This window comes from Ascaphus truei, chromosome 3 (assembly GCF_040206685.1).
Source record: "Ascaphus truei isolate aAscTru1 chromosome 3, aAscTru1.hap1, whole genome shotgun sequence".
Classification (NCBI taxonomy): domain Eukaryota; kingdom Metazoa; phylum Chordata; class Amphibia; order Anura; family Ascaphidae; genus Ascaphus; species Ascaphus truei.
This window is the reverse complement of record NC_134485.1, coordinates 272,709,596-272,731,062: the sequence shown is the minus strand read 5'-3', so window position 1 is coordinate 272,731,062 and position 21,467 is coordinate 272,709,596. Positions and strand designations below refer to the sequence as shown.

The 21,467-nt window shown below is 41.0% G+C and overlaps 1 protein-coding gene across 16 annotated transcripts in view; it reads left to right on the top strand.

Moving 5' to 3' along the window:
• Window positions 1-21,467, top strand: part of MBNL2 (muscleblind like splicing regulator 2) — a 188,050-nt gene that overhangs the window by 87,073 nt on the left and 79,510 nt on the right. For 15 of the 16 annotated variants that reach the window (XR_012799907.1, XR_012799906.1, XM_075590830.1 and 12 more), the window contains one exon: window positions 18,653-19,496. Coding sequence is in view for 14 of the 16 variants with exons in the window: in XM_075590830.1 (XP_075446945.1) it covers window positions 19,323-19,496 (174 nt within the window). In the remaining 2 variants the exon portion in view is untranslated. Of the gene's footprint in view, window positions 1-3,262; window positions 3,509-18,652; window positions 19,497-21,467 lie in introns of those variants that run through there. The other variant, XM_075590828.1, reaches the window with a different exon arrangement.

Sequence of the window (21,467 nt, the reverse complement as noted above, 5' to 3'; positions counted from 1 at the left end):
CAAACTGTTTTTAAACACCGACAAGACTGCAACAATGGTATTTGGGACCAAGACTACATTTTTAAAGCTTCCAGTGACTGAGCTCCAGATCAGAACCAACGCTAACACCACCCTAACTCCTGTTACTAGTTTTAAATACCTGGGCATATGGTTTGACTCCCACTTAACATTCGGGATGCACATTGATACCCTGACAACCAAGACCTTTGCCAAACTAGGTGTACTTTACAGGAACAAATCCTCCCTAAGCCTGCTGGTCAGAAAGCGTATCGCACAGCAGATGCTAATGCCAATTATCGACTATGGAGACATAGTATATGGCTCGGCACCCCAAATCCACCTTGACAAACTTGACACCCTCTACAATTCAATTTGTCGTCTCGTTCTCCAATGCAACTACAACACACATCACTGCGAAATGCTCAAAGAACTAGATTGGTCATCACTAGAGTCTAGGCGCAAAGTTCACCTTTCCTGTCTTGCCTTCAAATACTTTCTGGGCAAGCTACCCACCTATCTGAACAAGCTCCTCACCCCTACCACATGCAGCACTTATCATCTGAGATCTGACTCCAAAAGACTGTTCATGGTCCCAAGGCTCACCAAAGTATCCGGCCGCTCCTCCTTCTCTTACCGTGCACCCCAAAACTGGAACAACCTACCGGAGACTCTCACAGCCACCACCAGTTTAAGTTCTTTCAAAACTAAAGCTGTCTCACATTTTAATCTGGTCTGTAACTGTTACATAAACCTTCTCTAACTGTGCATGCAATGTATTGTATATAATGTATACCCTGTTCATTTATGTAACTGTATTTGTAACCATGTATTATTTGTCATATTAACTATGCCCAGGACATACTTGAAAACGAGAGGTAACTCTCAATGTATGACTTCCTGGTAAAACCTTTTATAAATAAATAAATATTGATTTATATGAATGGCAAGATTTGTTGAAAGTGAAGCACACCGTAGGACATGTCAATCAGATGTGGGCACTTATCCTTCATTACATGCATATATTTATTTACAGTTCATAGCTGCAAACTAAGCTAAAATAATGTTCTTGACAAAGAGCGTTTTGTAGCCTGAAACGTTGAGTCTCCTTCCTAAGGCTAGTAATATAGTGCGCGCGGGCGCGCGTCAATAATAATTGCAGGGTGTGAGCCTGCAGTTGCTATACTTGAGACGCGCGCGCACGTCCGTGAGCGTTGGCGCTACAGATCTGTGAAAATACAAGAAATTTGTAGTTTCACGCTGGGAGCCCATCACAGCGCGGCCTAACGTTGTTATGTCAGAGCCACGCCCCTTAGCCGCGCACATCACCGCTTGCGCTGTAGCAACTAAATGCACATGCCATGTGCAAACGCAATGCCGGGCGCCCGCACGTGCACTAGCGCGTACTATATGACAAACCTAAGGTGTCAGGCTGGAACTTGCTTTATATATTTGATGAGGTTATTTTCACGTAATGATTATATTACTTGAATGTACCACTTTTTGTACCTCTTTTTGTATGCTAAAATTGCATTTATTTATAATCATTTGACATTTTGTTTCTGTGTTAACATTCTGATATTCAATACAGATTAATTGAAATCAATTTTTCAATACTTCAATACTTTTTTATATTAATTTATTAGTGACTTTAGCTCCACATTGTTTGTTCTAGCTAAAATAAGTGCCAAAACATAAAGGGGCACATTAGGAAAGTGAGCCCTGCCCCAAATACTATAGATGCGGCCAGGCAGGGAGCTGGCGCACGGTTGATGCGTCCTGCTCGGCCGGGCGATTCATGGCCGGCAAGGCTCGTCTGGGGGCGCGGCCACGACGTCACGGAGCTAGTTCACCCTCATTGGGCGAACCGCTCACGTGACGCGCTTGAGCGACAAATTCAAATTTGCTTGCTCTGCAAGCAGCTAAGCGCCGAGCATGCTCTGGCCCACCCGCTCAGCGCCAACCTAGACGAGGCCTTTGGCTAAGGCCCCACGCGATGGGGTGCCTGGCGCGCTCGTAACCTACATCAGCGCGACCTGATGGACGAAGCAGTCTGGGCCAGCCATGCTACATTTGCAAACCTGTTAGTTCAGGGAAATTTCCCAATTGTATTCATAGCTATACAGTTTAGAACAGCCTACTGATTTGGTGTACTTCTTTTTTTGAGTTTATTTGATTTATTTTTTCTATTAGGCTATACACAACCTTTGGTTTAGTTGCATTTTTTGTGCCCTAAAATGAATTTGTGTCTTCACAGTGATGTGTATTTTCAGTGGTTTATCTGGCTACAAAATTATTTTAGTTAAGGCATTTATCACATTGCTCACACGAAGAGCAGGACATTGCAGACTTTTATATTCCATTTGTTTCCCGGCTTCTGCCTCGTATTGCTATATCTGGAAACCTACAATGTTGTCTTTTGTAGTTGTCATAAATAATTTTTTTGCAGAAAGCGCTAGAGTTTAATAACGATGTGGCTAAAGCAGACATCATTTCTGTACATGCAGAAAATAATAATACTATATGATCCAAATCAGATAAATAATTGCAAAAACACATCGTTTTGTAAAAAAAGTGCAAATAATGTAGAGATACAGTACTCCAGGTGTAACCGAAGCTTTGAATGGAAGACAAATCGTGACTAGCATTTTTTACGGTCATGATGACATAACTACAGAGAACTCTGTGCTTTTGTGCCTCTTCAGTGGAGTAAGGGAGAAAAAGAATGCCTGGGAGCATCAGGAGGAAAGGGAATTGATTTGGCTATACACAGGTACATCTAATTGGAAATAGAGGGACATGGAAGAGCTCCGAGAGACTAGTAGAGGACACTGAAATAGCACAGAACTGGTTGCTTTCCCCTTGAGGTTCCAATGACAGCCCAGGGAACTTACTCTTTGAGCTGCCTGTGATGTCACTGCAGCACCTTGGCAGAGAAACCATCTTTCATCATGATTTCTCATCATTGAATCATAATCTCATACTACCATGGAAAACTGCATCTTAAGATCTGTTATAGAAAGCACTTCTCAGTGACTCCGTTAAGAGAATCAAATGCTACATCCTGATCCTTGTGTGGATGACTGAGGCTGTGTAAAGGACATACTGTTTCCAGCAGTATGGATGCACTGTTGTTTTTGCACATTGCTGCTGCTGCTGCTGCTGCTGTGCTTCAGTGTCAATCATAATTACTTAGCCAGTGCAGAGAAGGCAGATCTTACGAACTTGCATTTAATTGGTTGCTGTAGGCTGGGTGGGATGGGAAGGCAGGGCTGCAGTATTCCATCGACACTGTTCAAGCCATTTCGCTGCTTTATCATCTGATGGGAAAATCCCTTGGAAGGGCAAAGCATTTCTAAGTGTGCCAAAGAAGAGAGGGAAAGAAGGGTGTAGTGATGGTTCTTCTGCGAATTATCGCTCAATAGTGCATTGGCAAAGATGCTATCGTGTCTGAAGTACATTACAGTAGCTGTGGCTACATAGAGAAGAAGGGTAGCTGCAACTGAGCAAGGTAAGAGGATTGTTAGTGTCCCTGAATGTAATAAGAGTTTGCTGCAGTGTGCTGCATACTGTACCATGTGTGTTGTTTACCGAAGTCCTTGAATATCATAGTGCACAGACAAGCACAAATGGCTTGAGCTTTCCTGAAGTACAAAATAACATCAATCGGGGGGCTTCAGATTATTTTTGGTTTTGGTTTTGTACAAAACCACACGGGTTTTCATGTGCATAGAACACATCAGTGTGTTTGCTAAGCGCTTGTGTGTCCAAATCGAGTATTTAAAGTGATGCAGTCAACTTAATTTCATAGTTAATCTGTCCTCACTCTTAACCGGTTAAGTTATTTTATTAATACAATCGGAATTTAAATAAAAATGCATATGTGAAGTACCCCTTTTCCAAATCTCCATTATATATATATATATATATATATATATATATATATATATATATATATATATATATATATCGTCTATTCATTTATGTGTATGTGTGTGTGTGTGTGTGTATATATATATATATATATATATATATATATATATATATATATATATATATATATATATATCCTAATCTGACTGCCATATGTAAATATTTTTAGGACACTTTATAATCTATTTAATCTTCCATCACTTTTTATTGCGTCATCTACTGAACTGTTTGTTGAAATCAAATAAAGATTTGTGGATGACAGTTCTGTTTATAGATGCATTTTGATATCTTGTAAATAGTAACTGTATATTGGATTAGTTAGGGTAATAACGCCTACTGTAATTATGCCATGTTCATGCAATATTAATGAGAACACACAGCCAGCAGAATAAATGAATGAGAACACATTCCTTTAAAGCACTGCTTTTGCTGATAGCTCGGTGTCAACTTTCTTTGCTGAGAACCAGGAACAGGAAGGGACGGAGACGATTTATATGAAATTCACTTGGCATGTTGGGTCGCAAAGGGCGGATTAGGCACAGAAAGCAATCGCTGCCCTTCCTGTTCCACATCTAAAAGGCGTGCTAGAAATGCTAGGCCCCTAGAGCGAGCACTGCCAATAAGCTTGTGTGACTGTTTGCTTTTGCTGTGCAGCCATAATTGGAATTGAACAGAGCAGAAACCTGGCTCCTTTACAAATGTCTCTTTCTTTCTCTCTCTCGTTTCACTTTTCTCATAAGGAGATGATAAACGCAATAAAGAAAAAAGCGGAGAGGTTTACAGTAGTGCTGACATATCTTACGATAGGCTGCATGGGATTGCACCGACTTTGGTACATTTGTTGTCGGGATGCATGACGTGTGCCAACTTGCAGCAAATCTACCCAGCCGGCCCTAATATATATATATATATATATATATATATATATATATATATAATATATCGGGGGCTGGCTATGTATACTGTGTGTGTGTATGTATATGTGTATATATATATATATATATATATATATATATATACATACACACACATATATATATATATATCCCCACACGTGTGGGTGTGTGTGTGTATATGTGTGTATATATATATATATATATATATGTATATGTGTGTGTGTATATATATATATATATATATATATATATATGCCCCCACACGTGTGGGTGTGTGTATATATATATATATATATATATATATTTATTTATTTATTGAGAATGGGAGATTGTGTAGATGCACATATGTTTACATCTTGAGCATTGGTTCCTGAGCTTCTGTCGGGCATATAACCATTGGCGCAGTCCTGAAGAGTCACTTTGTAATAGTGAGAGCAGTTGACTGCAGCACCTCTGCAGTGTGCGTCTTAATTATTATTTCAACAATTTAGAATAAAGTATATACAGCAATAAAACCTACGGAGACATACCTGTACATTAAAGGCTCTCAGTAAGCCATACACCGTGCGCAATGCTGGTGATCTACCAAAAGCGTAAATTATAGTATTTTGTGGGAATTTTTATTTTAAATGTTAAAGCAGCAATCCTGTTCAAAACAGGAATGGATTTTTTTCAACCTGGCGTGGGGGGGGGGGGGGGGTAGGGAGGGGGTTTTTACTGCTGTATTTTCAGCGATGTGTTCCCCCACCCCGTTCCTGAGAGAGTTTTAGGTTTGGTACACTTCCTGGTTATTTAATATTTTTCCTGCTGGACTTACGACAATGGCGGCCAAGTGTTGGCTTCAGTAGTGATTACATGGCCGCGACAGCCCCTGACTGGAGAAAATTAATGTGGAGGGAGCTCCAGTTCTGTTTTGACGAGATGGACCGCTCCAATGGACCGTTCATCCAATCATCCCCTAGTACACTGGGTAAGTTAATAAGGCCTCCAGCATGCCAGGGCCTGTGCTATACCAGGTATGTCATTAGGGCAACAAAAAGGATAAATGTGTCACCCTAGTTGTCCAATAGGAATCCACCGTGCGGCTCCCTTTTGGCCTGTGGTTTTGCGTCTATTTGGATTTGAAAAAAGGCACCTAAAACTAGAAGAATCTTCAGACCGGTTGTGCCCCTCAGCTGAAAATAGCACAGTTGTACTCCAGAGGATGACCCCCCACAGTTTGAATACTGTATTAAAAAAAAAAAAAAAAATTTTTTTTTTAAAGCCAGGATTTTTACTTTAAATTATGTATTTTTTGGTTGTACGTTTTTTGTCACATTTAATTTTTAAGTGTATTATTTTGGGAAATAACGGTGACAATGGTCCGTATAAATGAAAGATATCCTACATTTCAAAGATTTCGTTTTAATAATGTAACTCCTCCTAAACATATTGAGTGCACTAAATATGAAGCAGATGCTCCAAAGTCATCCAAGGCACTCACAGGAAAACTGCCAATAATCTTATAATTCATGGATGAATAAAGTTTATTATTACAGAATATATATATATATATATATACACACACACACACACACACATTAGAATAATGCAGTCAGCCGATGCACAGTAGTAAACATTGACGAGCATAAGCAGGTTAGGAATAGGAACATTTAATAGTTGCATTGACAGAACTCCTGATCATAGCGCTGCCACTTAGCGCTGCCACTTAGCAATGGACCAAAAGTCGGGTTAACATTAAGTACCCATAGGCCTGCTTAGGATCGTCTGTGCCTAAACCTACCCAGCCATGTCGGTAAATCTCTGCAGTAAATGATAGAAAGCTTCTGCCCTCACTCAAAGTTACACAAGGTCAGAGCCTTAAAAGAAGCAACCAAGATGGTTATATTTTTTCATCTTCTTCGGTAATGGGATGCCCAGTAGGGTTTTCTTTCAATCCCATCTTCTACAGTAGGTGCCTTTTTGGACATTTTGTAGAATAAAGAAACGTAATTGTGATACGTTGTGCCTGTGTCACGCTTGTGCTCTCCTCACAAGCGCAGGGAAAGGGAAGGGACCTGATAGCTAGGTGAGGAGGCCGCCGGGGATACGAAGGGAGTAAGTTGCCGCGCAGCTGGGGATCGGCGTACGTAGTCACGTGACCGCGCCGCGCGCATGAGAATGCGTGATGCGTCCGGAGGTGCGGTGCCTGGCTCAGACACGAGTGATCCAGCTGCATGTGCGCGCATGCTCTGACAGCAGAGCGGGAATGCGCGCGTTCTCAGGCACCACCGCAGGGGTTGCGGGAAGTCAACGCTTCAGCACAGAAGTCTGGAAACGGAAACCAGGAACTAGGACATGAACAGGAACATGGAAGGAGCCGGGGAGGAATGTCCAGAGCACAAGGTAACATCCACAAGGGAATTGCTTCTTGGAGGACGTCCAGCCTCCTTAAAGGCATAGTGCCAGAAACAGCAAGGTGCAGCGAAACTAAACATAACATAAGGGTTCTTAGTCTAATCCATTGGCCAAGGAATTATAAGCCTTCTACCACGTCAAGGTGAACCCTACTTAGCAGGTACCTACACTACCCGACGGTAAACTAACCGCAGTAGTATAAGAGTGACTGTCCCAGTCTTCCGGAATCCACAGGAGATAAGTAAAGGTCCCAAGGAGGTCCAGATAGGAACAGTATGCGATGAGTACTAGCAGGCACCAGGGCAGGCAGCAAATGACTAATAGCAGAGAGAAAGTCAAAGAGAGGCTTACTTCCTGTCAGGAGGAAGAGGGCAGAGTTTGCCAGAAAGCAAGATGGCGTTGCTTGCTTACTTCAGAATCCTTAAAGACACAGGATCTTGACTCGCAGCTAGAGGGCGGCGATCAGAAGTAAACAGGTAAGGAAGGAACACGCTGCAGGGGGCGTGTTCCGCGCATCGTTACAGCCTGATCTTATTGAAGTGTCTCCTTACAGGTGATTCCTTTTTATTTTGGTATAATTGTTGTTGCAGAGGGTTTGACCAATGTATAATTTACCTGACAGACATTTTAAGTGCATACACAACATAAAGTGGGTGGTTCAAGGCCTTTTATGATACTGTTACAGTTCCAAATGTAAACAATATCCATTTTAGGAATGGATTGAAATCGCTGCTGTTTTTTTTTCTTCTTTATTTTATTTTGTAGGACATCCTCCTTAGTGATGCCATCGCCTGTATTCTTCACTCTTTTGTAGAAGTACAAGGGTGTTTATTTAAATAGGTGACCAACAGCCTTATCCCTGAACAATGTGCATAGTAAAGAATCTCACTAAATTCAGGCTACTTTCTTTTTACTCTCCAATATTTATTTCAACGGATAACCTCTGGCTAGAAATCTCTTGACCACTGTGGTTGCACTTTTCTCAATCAGTTGCAGAGATTCTACATGCTCTTAATAGTAGACCATATGGGAGACCGTTTTTTGGTGTTTTTAGGATGCTAACTGTCTATTACTAGCACATTGTTTATTAGCAGGCTTTGAAAAAGGTCTGTGATATCCATATCTTTGTACTGCAGCCTCAACGAGATGTATTTTCTGTCAATTCCACTCTAACGTGAATTTAATCGTAGGATGGCCTAAATTAGCTCCATGGTTTTTAACTGTACCAACCCACCACTCCAGATGAAAAATGCACCATCAATATAGCGACCCCTTACAAACTGGCTAATATGATTTCCAATTATTGTCTTCAATACTTCTTTAATTGCTGCTAGCCCTTCACTATGCATAATAGCGGTGTACGTTCTGACTTCTATAGTACCAAGTATGTCTTGAGTCTTTTAAATGAAGTAATAATCCCACAAGAACAGGTCGTTATTTGGTCAGTAGTGCCCTGTTCTTCAGGTATAATACAAGCCCCTTCACTAAACCTGCCCCATACCCCTTTGCTCAACCAGCCCTTCTTCCGCCCTTTCGCTCAAACAGCCAACGTTCCCATCTCTAGGCTCATTTGTCCCCCTCCTGATCGTTTGCTTCCCCACCCCTTTGACTCAACCTCCCAATCTCCCCTCCCCCTTATTTTGACCGCCCAACTCCCTCTCGGCTGCCTGACCTTTTTCTTAACTGCCACCCATCCTGCTGAGCAGGAAGGTGGGGATGGTGAAGCATAGCTGCCATCCTGCCTATAATCAGAAATAAAAGATAAACTCTTCAAACATTCTGTTGTATCTGTGATGTAAGCGTCTAAGCTCTGGCCTATTGGCTGTAAAAAAAAAACAGTCCAAATATTGAAACAGTGGTTGTGAGACACTGAACGACCGGGTCACTATTCATCTACCAGGATGATTGAAGATAACTTTGAGAATCTTGGGCAGCAAATAAAGGACTAGAGTAATTGGAAATTTCTGCACCAAGAAGTTTGCAATGATCTTATCAATAATACCCTTTTTAAATACATTACATACTACCTTGATAATTGTTTAAATGTAGAAGTTGGATCATTAAGTATGGCTGGGGCCATGGTAAAGCAGACGGTGCGGACGCGACAGCACTCTGAGCGAACAGACTGCCTTAAGGCAGTGTGCGTCCATGAGACGTGCGGGCGCATGGAAGCAGGAGGGGGCGCGCGTTGCGCAAGAAATCAGTTCAAACTGATTTCTTGGCGCGACAGGCCGGTCACATGAGCGGTTCGGCGAACCAGCTCTGTGACACTCCTCGGCACGACCCCCACGGCCCGTCCACCATTGCCAGGTAAGCCCCCGCTCACTGACCAGCCTCCGCACAGGCGAAGGCACCATGGCCCCAGCCTAATAGACAACAGTGTTAAGTATTCCCTAAATGTTGGCTTGCCTCTTCAAGGTTTATTTGTCCCTGTCCATCACAACTGCTGCCCCTCCTTTTATCTTTTTTTTTTCTACAATAGTTTTACCATGCTACATTGTTTTTTCTGGGGGGACCCTAAACCATACCCTTTTTTTCTGTTGTATTGGCGTATTTGATTCCAATTTAGAGTTTTAACCAAGTTTATAAAAGTCTTTAAAGCAGTACTACAAGTTGCAGTTTGTTTCATTTATTTATTTTAGTTATTGCATTGAAGTAGATGGTCCCGGACCTGAACTGCGTTATTTTCAGGTCTGGGGACCCCGTTTCCCGAGATACCTCCATTGGGGGTGCCGGTATTTCCGTCGTGTTTTCAATGTTCGTCGTCATGCGGACCAATAGAAAGCCGCCGTGGATGACGTCACAGCTTCCAATTGGCTGCAAGATGTGGTACATTTAAAGCCACCATTATGTTAGACCCAACAAGCCCTGTCGGGCAGCTACCTGCACTGAGATACTGGCACCCCATGTTTCTTGGGTAACAGGGGGTCCCGTGAGTTGAAATCAACACAGTTCAGCTCCGGAGACCCCCGGCTTCAATCCTACAACTACAAAATGAACTGCAAGTTGCAGTGCTACTTTAATGAGGTGTTTGTAGTTGGTGGACTACTAAACTAAACGAGTTACAAGAATATTGTAATGATACAGGGCCGGCTTCATCAGCTTGAGTATTGGAAAAAAATAAGATGAAGATTAAACAAGACTTTAACTGTTTTAACGGGAACACTTTCATAATAAAAAAATAGACATTTGCAAGGCTATATGGATTATGTTTGTAATTTACGGGTATCATTAAGTAATGATAAATGTTAAAAAAAATAATAATTTAGAATGTATTTAGTTTTAACATGTATTACCAGTTGTATTTTTAAATAAATGATCTTTTAAAATACAATAAAACACAGTTTCTTCCTCATTTAAGTGAACATCAGAGATAAGTGTAGGGAAGGGGGAAAGGGGAAAATACAGGGCAAAGCGATCCTTTTGGAAATAAGAGGTGACACTACAGTATGTACAGTACGATGAGAGGGGAACACGGGGAGCCAAGGTCCCTTTTACATTGGGGCTCTCTACCTCTGAAGCTGCATGTCACTCGTTGTACCTATAACTACAGCAATATCGCATCAACAAAACATTTTGATATTGGCTTGTTTCTTATTATTGCGATATTGCCATCATATTGATATATTGCCCAGCGCTGATATATACATATGGTATATCAGTAAGTGGAGCAGCTGTACTTTCAGGGGGACTGAAACGGACATATCCACAATGTACAGGGCTAAAGCTCTATTTAAAAGGCTAATTAGTGGAAAGTAGATTTTAGCTGTTGATATGTATCATAAGGAAAAGAAAGAAGCACAGTAATGGGAGAAGGTGGGAAAAGAGAGGTAATAGACACTTGAATGGGGTACAAAATCCTGTTTATGACATGGCTGGAAAATAAAATTGAGGGCTCCTTACCTGCGATACTTGATGCTAAACATCTTTGGCTAATCCTCTCCAGCTGAGATAGTCCCCTTCATGTAATGCCTCTTGAAATAATTAGATGCTGACACAGCCGTTACCTTTTCGATGTACACCATATGGATTCCTCTTTGTACACTTCCCTTAAGCCCAGTATTTCATGTTTGCTGCTTCCTTCAGCAACTCCACTACAACACCACTCTCTTGAAAAAGGCCAACACTTCACAAAAAGCTCAGCCAATTGATTTTGTCTTTTATTGTCTGCGGCAAATGCGGTATCCTCAATTCTGGTCTAATCATCAAGATTATTATTAATATTTCTTTAATAGGACATTGAAGCAACAAACTGTGCATTCCCTTATTCATTGGTCCAAGGCCATTCGCTAAATTGGGGGTATCCTGTAAGTAAAATCTGTGAAAATTGTATATAATTGTTTTTTTTTTTTTTTTTAGCAGGTTCAGGTCCTGTATAGCGCTGCTAGTTTTACGTAGCGCTTTACAGAGGCATTTTGCAGCACAGGCCCCTGCCCCGTGGAGCTTACAATCTATGTTTTTGATGCCTGAGGCACAGGGAGATAAAGTGACTTGCCCAAGGTCACAAGGAGCCGACACCCGAAATTGAACCAGGTTCCCCTGCTTCAAACTCAGTGCCAGTCAGTGTCTTTACTGAGCCGCTCCTTCTCCCCATTTATCTTACTATAAATAATAGTATTTTACCAGCACAATTGTTTTAAGAAATTCAGTTGCGTAGGACAAGATACTAGTTATTCTATATGTATATGTCATTATCACTAAATAAGGCTTAAAAAAGAAATATATATATATATATATATATATATATATATATATATTGAATTTACCAGGCTGTATGGATTATGTTGTCATTTATAGGTATCATTAAGTAATCATGCATGGTTATCTTTGATCTTTCCATCCACAGTTAAAACACTTGCAATCTAAGACATGTATGCTATGTATACATTGCATTCTATTTATTTCCTGACAGGGTAAAATCCTTGAATTTGGTAATGTGATATATCCAAGTCTGGGCAGGCTCTGAAATGTGGATTTGGCTTGTTTGTATGAAGGCTAAAATAGATCTCTGACAAAGTACCATTGTTTGCAGTCACATAATTGTATATGAGGAAAGTACAAGTTACTGGTTCAATGATAGCAGGGTAACTACATACAGTAACGCTTTCAAAAAATATATATGATTGATTCAAGAGAAAGGAGAATGGTATTATTTATGATAAATGCTTCATGCACCATTCTGTATTTTATACTCGTAACATATCCTTCCTACAGTATATTATTATTGCATAACTAATAATGGGCCTTTTTGAAGTGAAACTTCTTTGCTGGCACCTAGTAAATTTTCATAGGACAAATCTCCTTTGTGGAGACAGAAGTGTGTAACGGAAGTGACGTACTTGAACTGTGTCGCCGTGTGCATGCGCAGAAACGGTGAACAACGCCTGTGCATGCATAGAAGCAGACAGTGCCGACTGCGCATGCGCAGAAGCGGCTAGCACCACCTGCACATGCGCAGAAGTGGCTGTCACGCACACTCTCACACCTCTAAGGCTGGGGCCATGGTACCGCAGACCGTATGGACGCGTCCGCACGCTGTGCGAACAGACTGCCTTAAGGCAGTGTTGGCGTCCATGCGGTGTGCAGGCGTGTGTCCGCGGAATCGGGAGAGGGCGCGCGTTGTGCAAGAAATCAGTTCAAACTGATTTCTTGGCGCGACAGGCCAGTCACGTGAGAGGTTCACCCAATGAGGGCGAACCAGTTCCGTGACGTGACTGGCACGCCCCTAGACAAGCTAACGGACAGCGCACGTACCATGGCCGAAAAATGCACCCGCTGCAAGCAGGTTCTGTCACAGCCGCGCACACCTCCACATGGGCGAAGGCACCATGGCCCCAGCATAATGGGCAGGTTGTGTCCCATGTACACCTAGGGAAGCGGGGCAATATGCAGACCGTGTGTGCTATTGGGCGGTTAGACGAACATGCACAGACTTACAAAGGAGACATCTATAGTAAACAGATCTCTACTCTTAACTAAGCTCAGGAGTTACACAGAGACACACATCTAATTACATTTGGCCACCATTAAGATGGCTGCTGCTATAAGGTTTAAGAAGCAAAATTAAAGTTAAAAATGATAATGGCTTAAGTTGGAAGAATTATTCTACTCTATAGTATGTTTAGAAGGGTAAATGGACATTTAAGCATTGCTCAAGTTAAACAAAACACATGCTCCATAAAGAGTAATCAGGATTAGTCATGTCAGGCTGAATTATTAACCCATTGCCAACCAATCCAACAACAAAAAAGAGGGGGGAGGGGGCGAGCACTTGCGTTGTATCAGAAACTTCTTTGCGTTTTGTCACTGAAATTATATTCTGATTTTTATGATTTTCATTGAATGAAAGACTTTTTAAAGGGGGAGGGGTCGAGCACTTGCGTTGTATCGGAAACTTCTTTGCGTTTTGTCACTGAAATTATATCCTGATTTTTATGATTTTCATTGAATGAAAGACTTTTTAAAAGTAACGGCATTTACATAGTTTAAAATCAAAAATATATGTAACTTACTTTATTATCAATAATTAAGTCAATTGTATCATCTATTTCAACTTATACTATGGAAATTTCTACTGAAAAAAAAATACTCTCAGAAGTCTTTCATTCAATCAAAATCATAACAATCAAAATACAATTTCACTGACAAGACAAAGAAGTGTCACTTAAAATGCACGTGCTCAGACAATACACACACTTTTTCCCCTATTATTCATGTCATGTACTGTATGCCAAGTTATAGACCAGCAATATATGAGAGCATATTTTAGAATGATTGACTGTTCAATGTGGAGATTTGCAGATATCAGTTCAGACATTTATACGTACAGTACTCGTATCCCAAGGAAGTGTAGACCTAATTGGATTGAGTTCACTAACATTGATTAAACTATTCTGAAAGTCCTGTTCTAGAATGGGAAATATATAGAAACTAGGCACTCAAAAAACATATTACACATTATAACAAAAGCATAGTTTTAACAAGTAAGACACGATGCCAATGTTCAGTTGAAGTCTGGTGAAGTTCTACCTACCATATTATTTCAAGTAACTAATGGCAAATAAAAATACCACTTGTCAACATATTCACGTCTCAGACAGGTCTGCAACCCGGCTTCTAGCATAGAATGCTTCCACTCCAGGAAAGGATTCTGGGTAAAGACAATGCCATGCAAATGAGCACACAATGTCACCTCTTGCTTCATGTCCATTTTAACATGGACTACCCCTATAAGCTCATGCCTGCCGCATTACACAGCTTTTCAGCACAGCCTGGGCCAATGAAGGGCATAACCAGTAACCCTACTTACAGACAGCTAGAAAACTACTAGAACGTTTAATTATACAGGCATAACACTGTCTCAAACTACAGGCCAATCTCACTTCTCCCAATTCTATCCAAAGTTATGGAAAAATGTGTCCACTCCCAATTAAGCGAGTTCTACACCAAGACAAATTTCCCTAGCCAATTCCAGTCTGGGTTTCGTCCCAAACACTCCACCGTAACTACCCTGCTAAAAGTTTGCAATGAAATCCAGTGTGGAATGGAACGGGGACAACTCACTGGTGCAGTATTCCTAGATTTTGCAAAGGCTTTTGACACAGTTGATCATGCTATCCTGCTTAACAAACTCCAGAGCTCTGGAATAGGGAAACATGCTTTAAACTGGTTTCAGTCCTACCTATCAGGAAGATCCCAACATGTGTCCATCTCAGGCTCTAACTCCAACCCCCTGGATATCACTTGTGGTGTCCCGCAAGGCTCTGTTCTGGGGCCCCTACTCTTCTCAGTGTTCATTAATGATCTTCCCACAGCTTGTAAGGAAGCCTCAATACACATGTATGCAGATGACACAATCCTGTATGCACACAGCCATAGCCTCTCTGACCTTCAACACATACTTCAGTCTGACTTTTTGAGACTCGAAAACTGGATTTCCCAAAACAAACTGTTTTTAAACACTGACAAGACTGTAACAATGGTATTTGGGACCAAGACTAAATTTGTAAAGCTTCCAGTGACTGAGCTCCTGATTAGAACCAACGCTAAAACCACCCTAACACCTGTCACTAGTTTTAAATACCTGGGCTTATGGTTTGACTCCCACTTAACATTCGGGATGCACATTGATACCCTGACAACCAAGACCTATGCCAAACTAGGGGTACTTTACAGGAACAAATCCTCCCTAAGTCTCCTGGTCAGAAAGCGTATTGCACAGCAGATGCTAATGCCAATTATTGACTATGGAGACATAGTATATGGCTCGGCTCCTCAAACCCACCTTAGCAAACTTGACACCCTCTACAATTCAATTTGTCGTTTTGTTCTCCAATGCAACTACAACACACATCACTGCGAAATGCTCAAAGAACTAGATTGGTCATCACTAGAGTCTAGGCGCAAAGTTCACCTTTCCTGTCTCACCCTCAAATACTTTCTGGGCAAGCTACCCAGCTACCTGAACAAGCTCCTCACCCCTACCACATGCAGTACCTATCACCTGAGATCAGACTCCAAAAGACTATTCATGGTCCCAAGACTCAACAAAGTATCCGGACGTTCCTCCTTCTCCTTCCGTGCACCCCAAAACTGGAACAACCTACCAGAGACTCTCATATCCACCACCAGCTTAAGTTCTTTCAAATCTAAGGCTGTCTCACACTTTAATCTGGTCTGTAACTGTTTCATAAGCTCATAATATATATTTTCTTTAACTGTGCATGCAATGTCTTGTATATAAATGTATACCTTGTCCATTTATGTAACTGTATTTGTAACCATGTATTATTTGTTTTACTCTGTGCCCAGGACATACTTGAAAACGAGAGGTAACTCTCAATGTATTACTTCCTGGTAAAATATTTTATAAATAAATAAATAAATACCCCGCATTAACGTACGCAATGGGACCGGAGCATGTATGTAAAGCGAAAATGTACTTAAAGTGAAGCACTACATTTTCCCACTTATTGATGCATGTACTGTACGGCAATCGTCATATACGTGCATAACTGATGTAAATAACGCATGTGTAACAGGCTCTATAGTTTCCCCGCTTGCGCACACCTTCGGTACAGGTAGGGAGCCGGTATTGCTGTTCAGGACGTGCTGACAGGCGCATGCGTGAGCGCCGTTTGCCTATTGGGCGATATGTACTTACTCGCGAGTGTACTTAAAGTGAGTGTCCTTAAAGTGGGGTATGCCTGTAATGTAGCAGCTTTTGATTATCCAGCAATATACTGAATCTGTACATATATACTTTCTTTAAAAAAAACAAAAACAAAAAACAGGTAGGCTTTCAAAGTGTACATATTTGTTTTGAGACACTTATTTACATAATAACATTTTCTATTTATGGTAGTTTGCTCTTGCCCATTGAATCCATTTCCCGGGTCTCTGTGCTGGTTCTCATGGAAGAGCTGTCCGTGAGCATGTGAGCATGTGAGCTGTGAGCGTGCTGGGGGCACCAGGCAGGATGTCGTGCCATCCATTTTGATAGCTGCTATTGCTCACTTATTTGCTGTCTTCAATAACTTTACACCTTACAGTGTGCTGTACTGTGTGACTTGACAATGTGTTACATCAGGAGTAGCTGAACTGGGAACAGATAAACTGTATTAAAAAAACGGGTGAATCCTTTTCCCTTCTTCCTCATTTTCCATTCTTCACTGAAATATATGTTCTTTGACGACAATTTCAAAGGAGGTATATGTGGTATTGTGCAGAAGGTTGTAACCTGTACCTCTGGTCTAGTGCCATATTTTTGTGACTTTGGCAAACTACAATAGATGGTCAGGTATACTTTGTTTTTGTTTTCTTTTTGTGCATGATTTATACAGTAAAATTATGCCTTTAGCCTTTTTTAAACAATTTATAGTTGTTTATGATAGTACAGTAGTGACATTAATTTGTTTTTGACATGCTTTATACATACCCGTTGTTGCAAAATGTGGAATATATAAATATGGTCTTGTCTTTTAATTTGAAAACTACATCATTTTAATTTGACTTCACAAATAGAGCACAAGGCCAATTTGACTTGGATATTGATTTCAAGTTCTCATTGATCATTTTTTTAACGATACATACAGTTTGTAAAGTCAATTCCTGACATGATAATGATTATTTCTATAAAGTGATTCCTGGGGGCAAGAGGCTTTCCTATGGATTTGTGTCATGTATTAATAACTAAGCTACTTCGAGATTTAATGTAAGTTCTTTATGGTTTTGTCATGAAAGCAGCCCCTACCCTTGGTATAACCACAGGCGCAGATGCAGTGTCAGCTTTTCAAACTTTCATTTCTTTGTGAACTGGTCCATTAGGTCATCATGTTTTAATATGCATGGTCCAATCATTGCATACACGCCTTTAGAATACTTATGCATGAGATGGTCATACATCTAGTCAATATTATAACCAGCTCTTCAAAGGGAACATAAGCAAAACAGCATAGTATGACAATAGGTAACATGCAGTAACAAGGAACGCAGTATCCAGGCACTCCTGTAGTTTTAGTGAAGGAAAAAAGATCTTTATTCAGACAGGATCGACATTTCGGTCCGATCTAGGACCGTTGTCAAGATCTTGACAAAAGTCCTATATCGGATGAAAACACTGATCATGTCTGAATAAATATCTTTGTTACTTCACGAAGACCAATGGGGATTGCTTGGATTCTTCTTTCCTTGTTATATACAAGTTTCCTCCGTGGCTACTTGATCTTGTGTGCACCTGTAGCAGGACTACAGTACTGTGAGTACTCCTAACCTTGAACACAATAGGTAATATGAGCCATATTTTTATTTATTTTACTGTGATCAAATAATACTAACATTTAATTGTGACATGTTTTAGGTTAACCTGAATACTTAGCACAACATCGAATGGTTCAAGTTGGAAATCTAACCTTCGTAAATGACTGTATTTTCTGACATCTGGTAAATGAAATATTGCATTGTGCCTTATGTTGGGGGATAATTGCAAGCACAATGTTTGTTTGCTACAGTGAATAAAAGCATGGCGGGCAACTTTTAATACTTAGAAAAATGTTATCTGCAGGACTGAAATGTGCAATTAATTGGAAATCGGGGTGCTACTAAATTGTTTTGGAGGCTAAGCACAGTAGACTGAATTGTTTTAGAAGCGGCTTGTCTAATTATTGTGTCTGCCAAATTCATCTATTTCTGGGTCACTCCCATCTCCTGGGTTGCTGCCTGGAATATTGCTGCAATACGTGTTTCAATTGGCTATTCTCCTGTCATGCATAACTTTTCAAGGGAGGCTGACTTTTTTTCATGCATTGTACTGCGTATTTATTTAACATTACCTATTTAAAAGGGTGGGGTCATGTTTTGATTTTGACTGTATGTTCACGCAAGGTTTTATTTTAACTGGCATTTTCTCTTCCCTCTATTTTGTCTCTCAGGTTTGTCGTTTACTTAAAAAGTGCCTTTTCTGAAGTCACTTTTGCCAGAAAGTGCTACAGCGGACCCTTTGTGGTTTTAACACGACCTGCTTGCCAAATACACAGTACCCTGTTCTGACGTGTGGCTGCAGTTCCATCGGCTGTCTTCACTTGCCAATAGCTCAATGTGAAGTGGAGTGAGGGAGCATCAGCAAACAAAAATCACCAAGAGGAAAAAAGAGAAACACTGGCTGCGCAGTGAAGATTGTGTGGATTTCCCAAAACGGCTGACACCATTTTTATCACTGTTCAATTGATACCAGAAAGTGGACAACCGAAAATTAATTTTCCGTAGAGAAGTGTCAATTGAATCAGAGTAACTTTCTGAAGTTGTCGGCAAAACAGTCAAGCTACCCTGACATTTCCAGCTGCTGAGGATTGAGAGTATGTTGTCTTCTCAGCCAAAAGTGTTTAAGTGGGGCAACTTGATTGATGAGTGACTTAATTACTTGATTGTTGGCTTTTCTCATGCTGTTTTGTGTGTTTTGGAGTCCGTTCAGCAGCTTATTCCATCTAACACAGCCACACTTTTCTTTTTGCTGAAAATTTCGGAAGATTTTGGAGCTCGAACTGACTTTGTTAGCTTGACAACTACCAGCAAAACTTGAGTTCGTTTTTGGGTTTGTCCAGCATGGCTTTGAATGTTGCTCCTGTACGAGACACAAAGTGGCTGACGCTGGAAGTGTGCCGACAGTTTCAGAGGGGCACTTGTTCGAGGTCTGACGAGGAATGCAAATTTGCACACCCACCGAAAAGTTGTCAGGTTGAAAACGGACGTGTCATTGCCTGCTTTGATTCCCTAAAGGTAAGGAGTATCCGATAGAAATGATGAGGTTGAAGTTAGGTGTGTCTGGATTAAGCAGCATCTTATTATCTTTGTATGGTTGTGTAAAATATGATTATATTTCGCACATTTATCTCACAATTTTTTTAAACTGTGTACAACATTAATGCTGAAGTTGAACTGTTTGTTGTTTCAGACACAAATACATGATAATTAGGAAAAGGAGTGTAACATATAGTTACAGTTCCTTCCTACAGTCCCTCTCTTTTCTCTTTCTTGGCTTTTTTTCTTTTCTTTTAGGTAATTGCTATTTTCACCATCTTCACTGCTACAGGTATATGGACTAGCAAAAAGCCATTGTCCCATGTATACAATTTTGTATGTACATATTGCATTGTGTGTATATATTATATAGCTTCCAAAAATGTACTCCACACCTAACAAAAGAGACAATACAGTGAATTATAATTTAAGAAGTGCAAAAAAAATAATCAGAAAGGTGATTATTTTAGAAATACTGGGACACATATAAGAGCACGTGTGAACAAGAGTGCAACTTACTGTATTTACATGTATCACTGCTTTTTAGAAAACGAAACCTTCTTCCTTCAGGCATAAGTGCTGTGTGTCTCTTTTCAGCCAAATCTGCCCCTGCACAGGCAACCCCAGCAGTAGAAGTAAGGGCAAATTTCCTGTTTGGCAAGTTCTTCCTTAGAGTGTAGTCCTGTGCACTGGAGTACATACACACACACACACACACACACACACACACACACACACACAATCTATATATGCATAGCCAGTACAACCAAACCCACACTGATGAGACCCATTAAGGTCGAAACGGATGTCGGTGGGTGGGTTTACTGGCTATGCATCTTAACCCAGGCTGTGCTCAAAGCTGTGAAATGCAGCAAGCATAAGCTTACAGGGGACCATGTTATATGGTTTTGAAGCAAAAGGTGGCACTGTGTGCTCATTTGCATGTCATTTCCCAGAATACATTGCTGCAGTGGAAGCACTGTGTGCTGGGTGATATAATAGTGAAAGGCGGGGTTGCAGACCTGTCTTAAGACATGCAAATGAGCATACAGTTATATTTCCATTTGCTATATATATATATATAGATATACATTCCTGTGTGTGTGTGTGTGTGTGTGTGTGTGTGTGTGTGTGTGTGTGTGTGTGTGTGTGTGTGTGTGTGTGTGTGTGTGTGTATACACACTGAATATTTATTTATATATATTATATAACGTGTGTGTGTGCGTGCTTTTCAGTATTGTATTTTAGCTTGATATGCTAATATTAGTAATTTATATTTTCATAATATGAAAGATGCAGACCAAGCAATATCCACATATCCACTATATGTGGTTTTTTTTTTAAATAAATCAGTTCTCTACTATGAGAAAATACTTGTAGAATTTTTTTTTAACAACTCTGACATTTTTTATGTATTATAATGTAACAAGCAATTTTTGTTGCTATAGCAACCATTTACAAAGTCACATCCCCTTCCTCTTCTGAAACAGGCTCTTACACACCCCTTTTTGAGCCCTGCCCTCTCTGTAGCAGTGCACTGTGCGTGTAAGCACCGCCCCTCAATGGGGCTGGGCCCAGTAGTCATCATAACGCTGAAGGTGCAGCTGCGCCGTACTGCAAGGTTTTTTTTACAACTCAATGAAATTGAGTTTAAACCTTGCGACGGAGGCGTGGCCACGCCCCCACCGGCGGTTCACCCAATGAGGGCGAACCAGCTGCGTGACGTGATGGCCACGCCCCCGCAAATCCCCGACCACGCCCCGTCGCAAGCTCCCTCAAACCGCAGATCGCGGTTAGCGCTGTGCACGCAGCCCCCGCCCCCCCCCGACCCCGCCGGGGGCGCGTGTCACAGTCATGACTGGGACCGCAGCCTATCTAGTAACTGGCTGGTTACATGATCTGCCCCACAGAATGTTGCATCTTTTGTCCTCTTCTGCTGCACTGACAGAC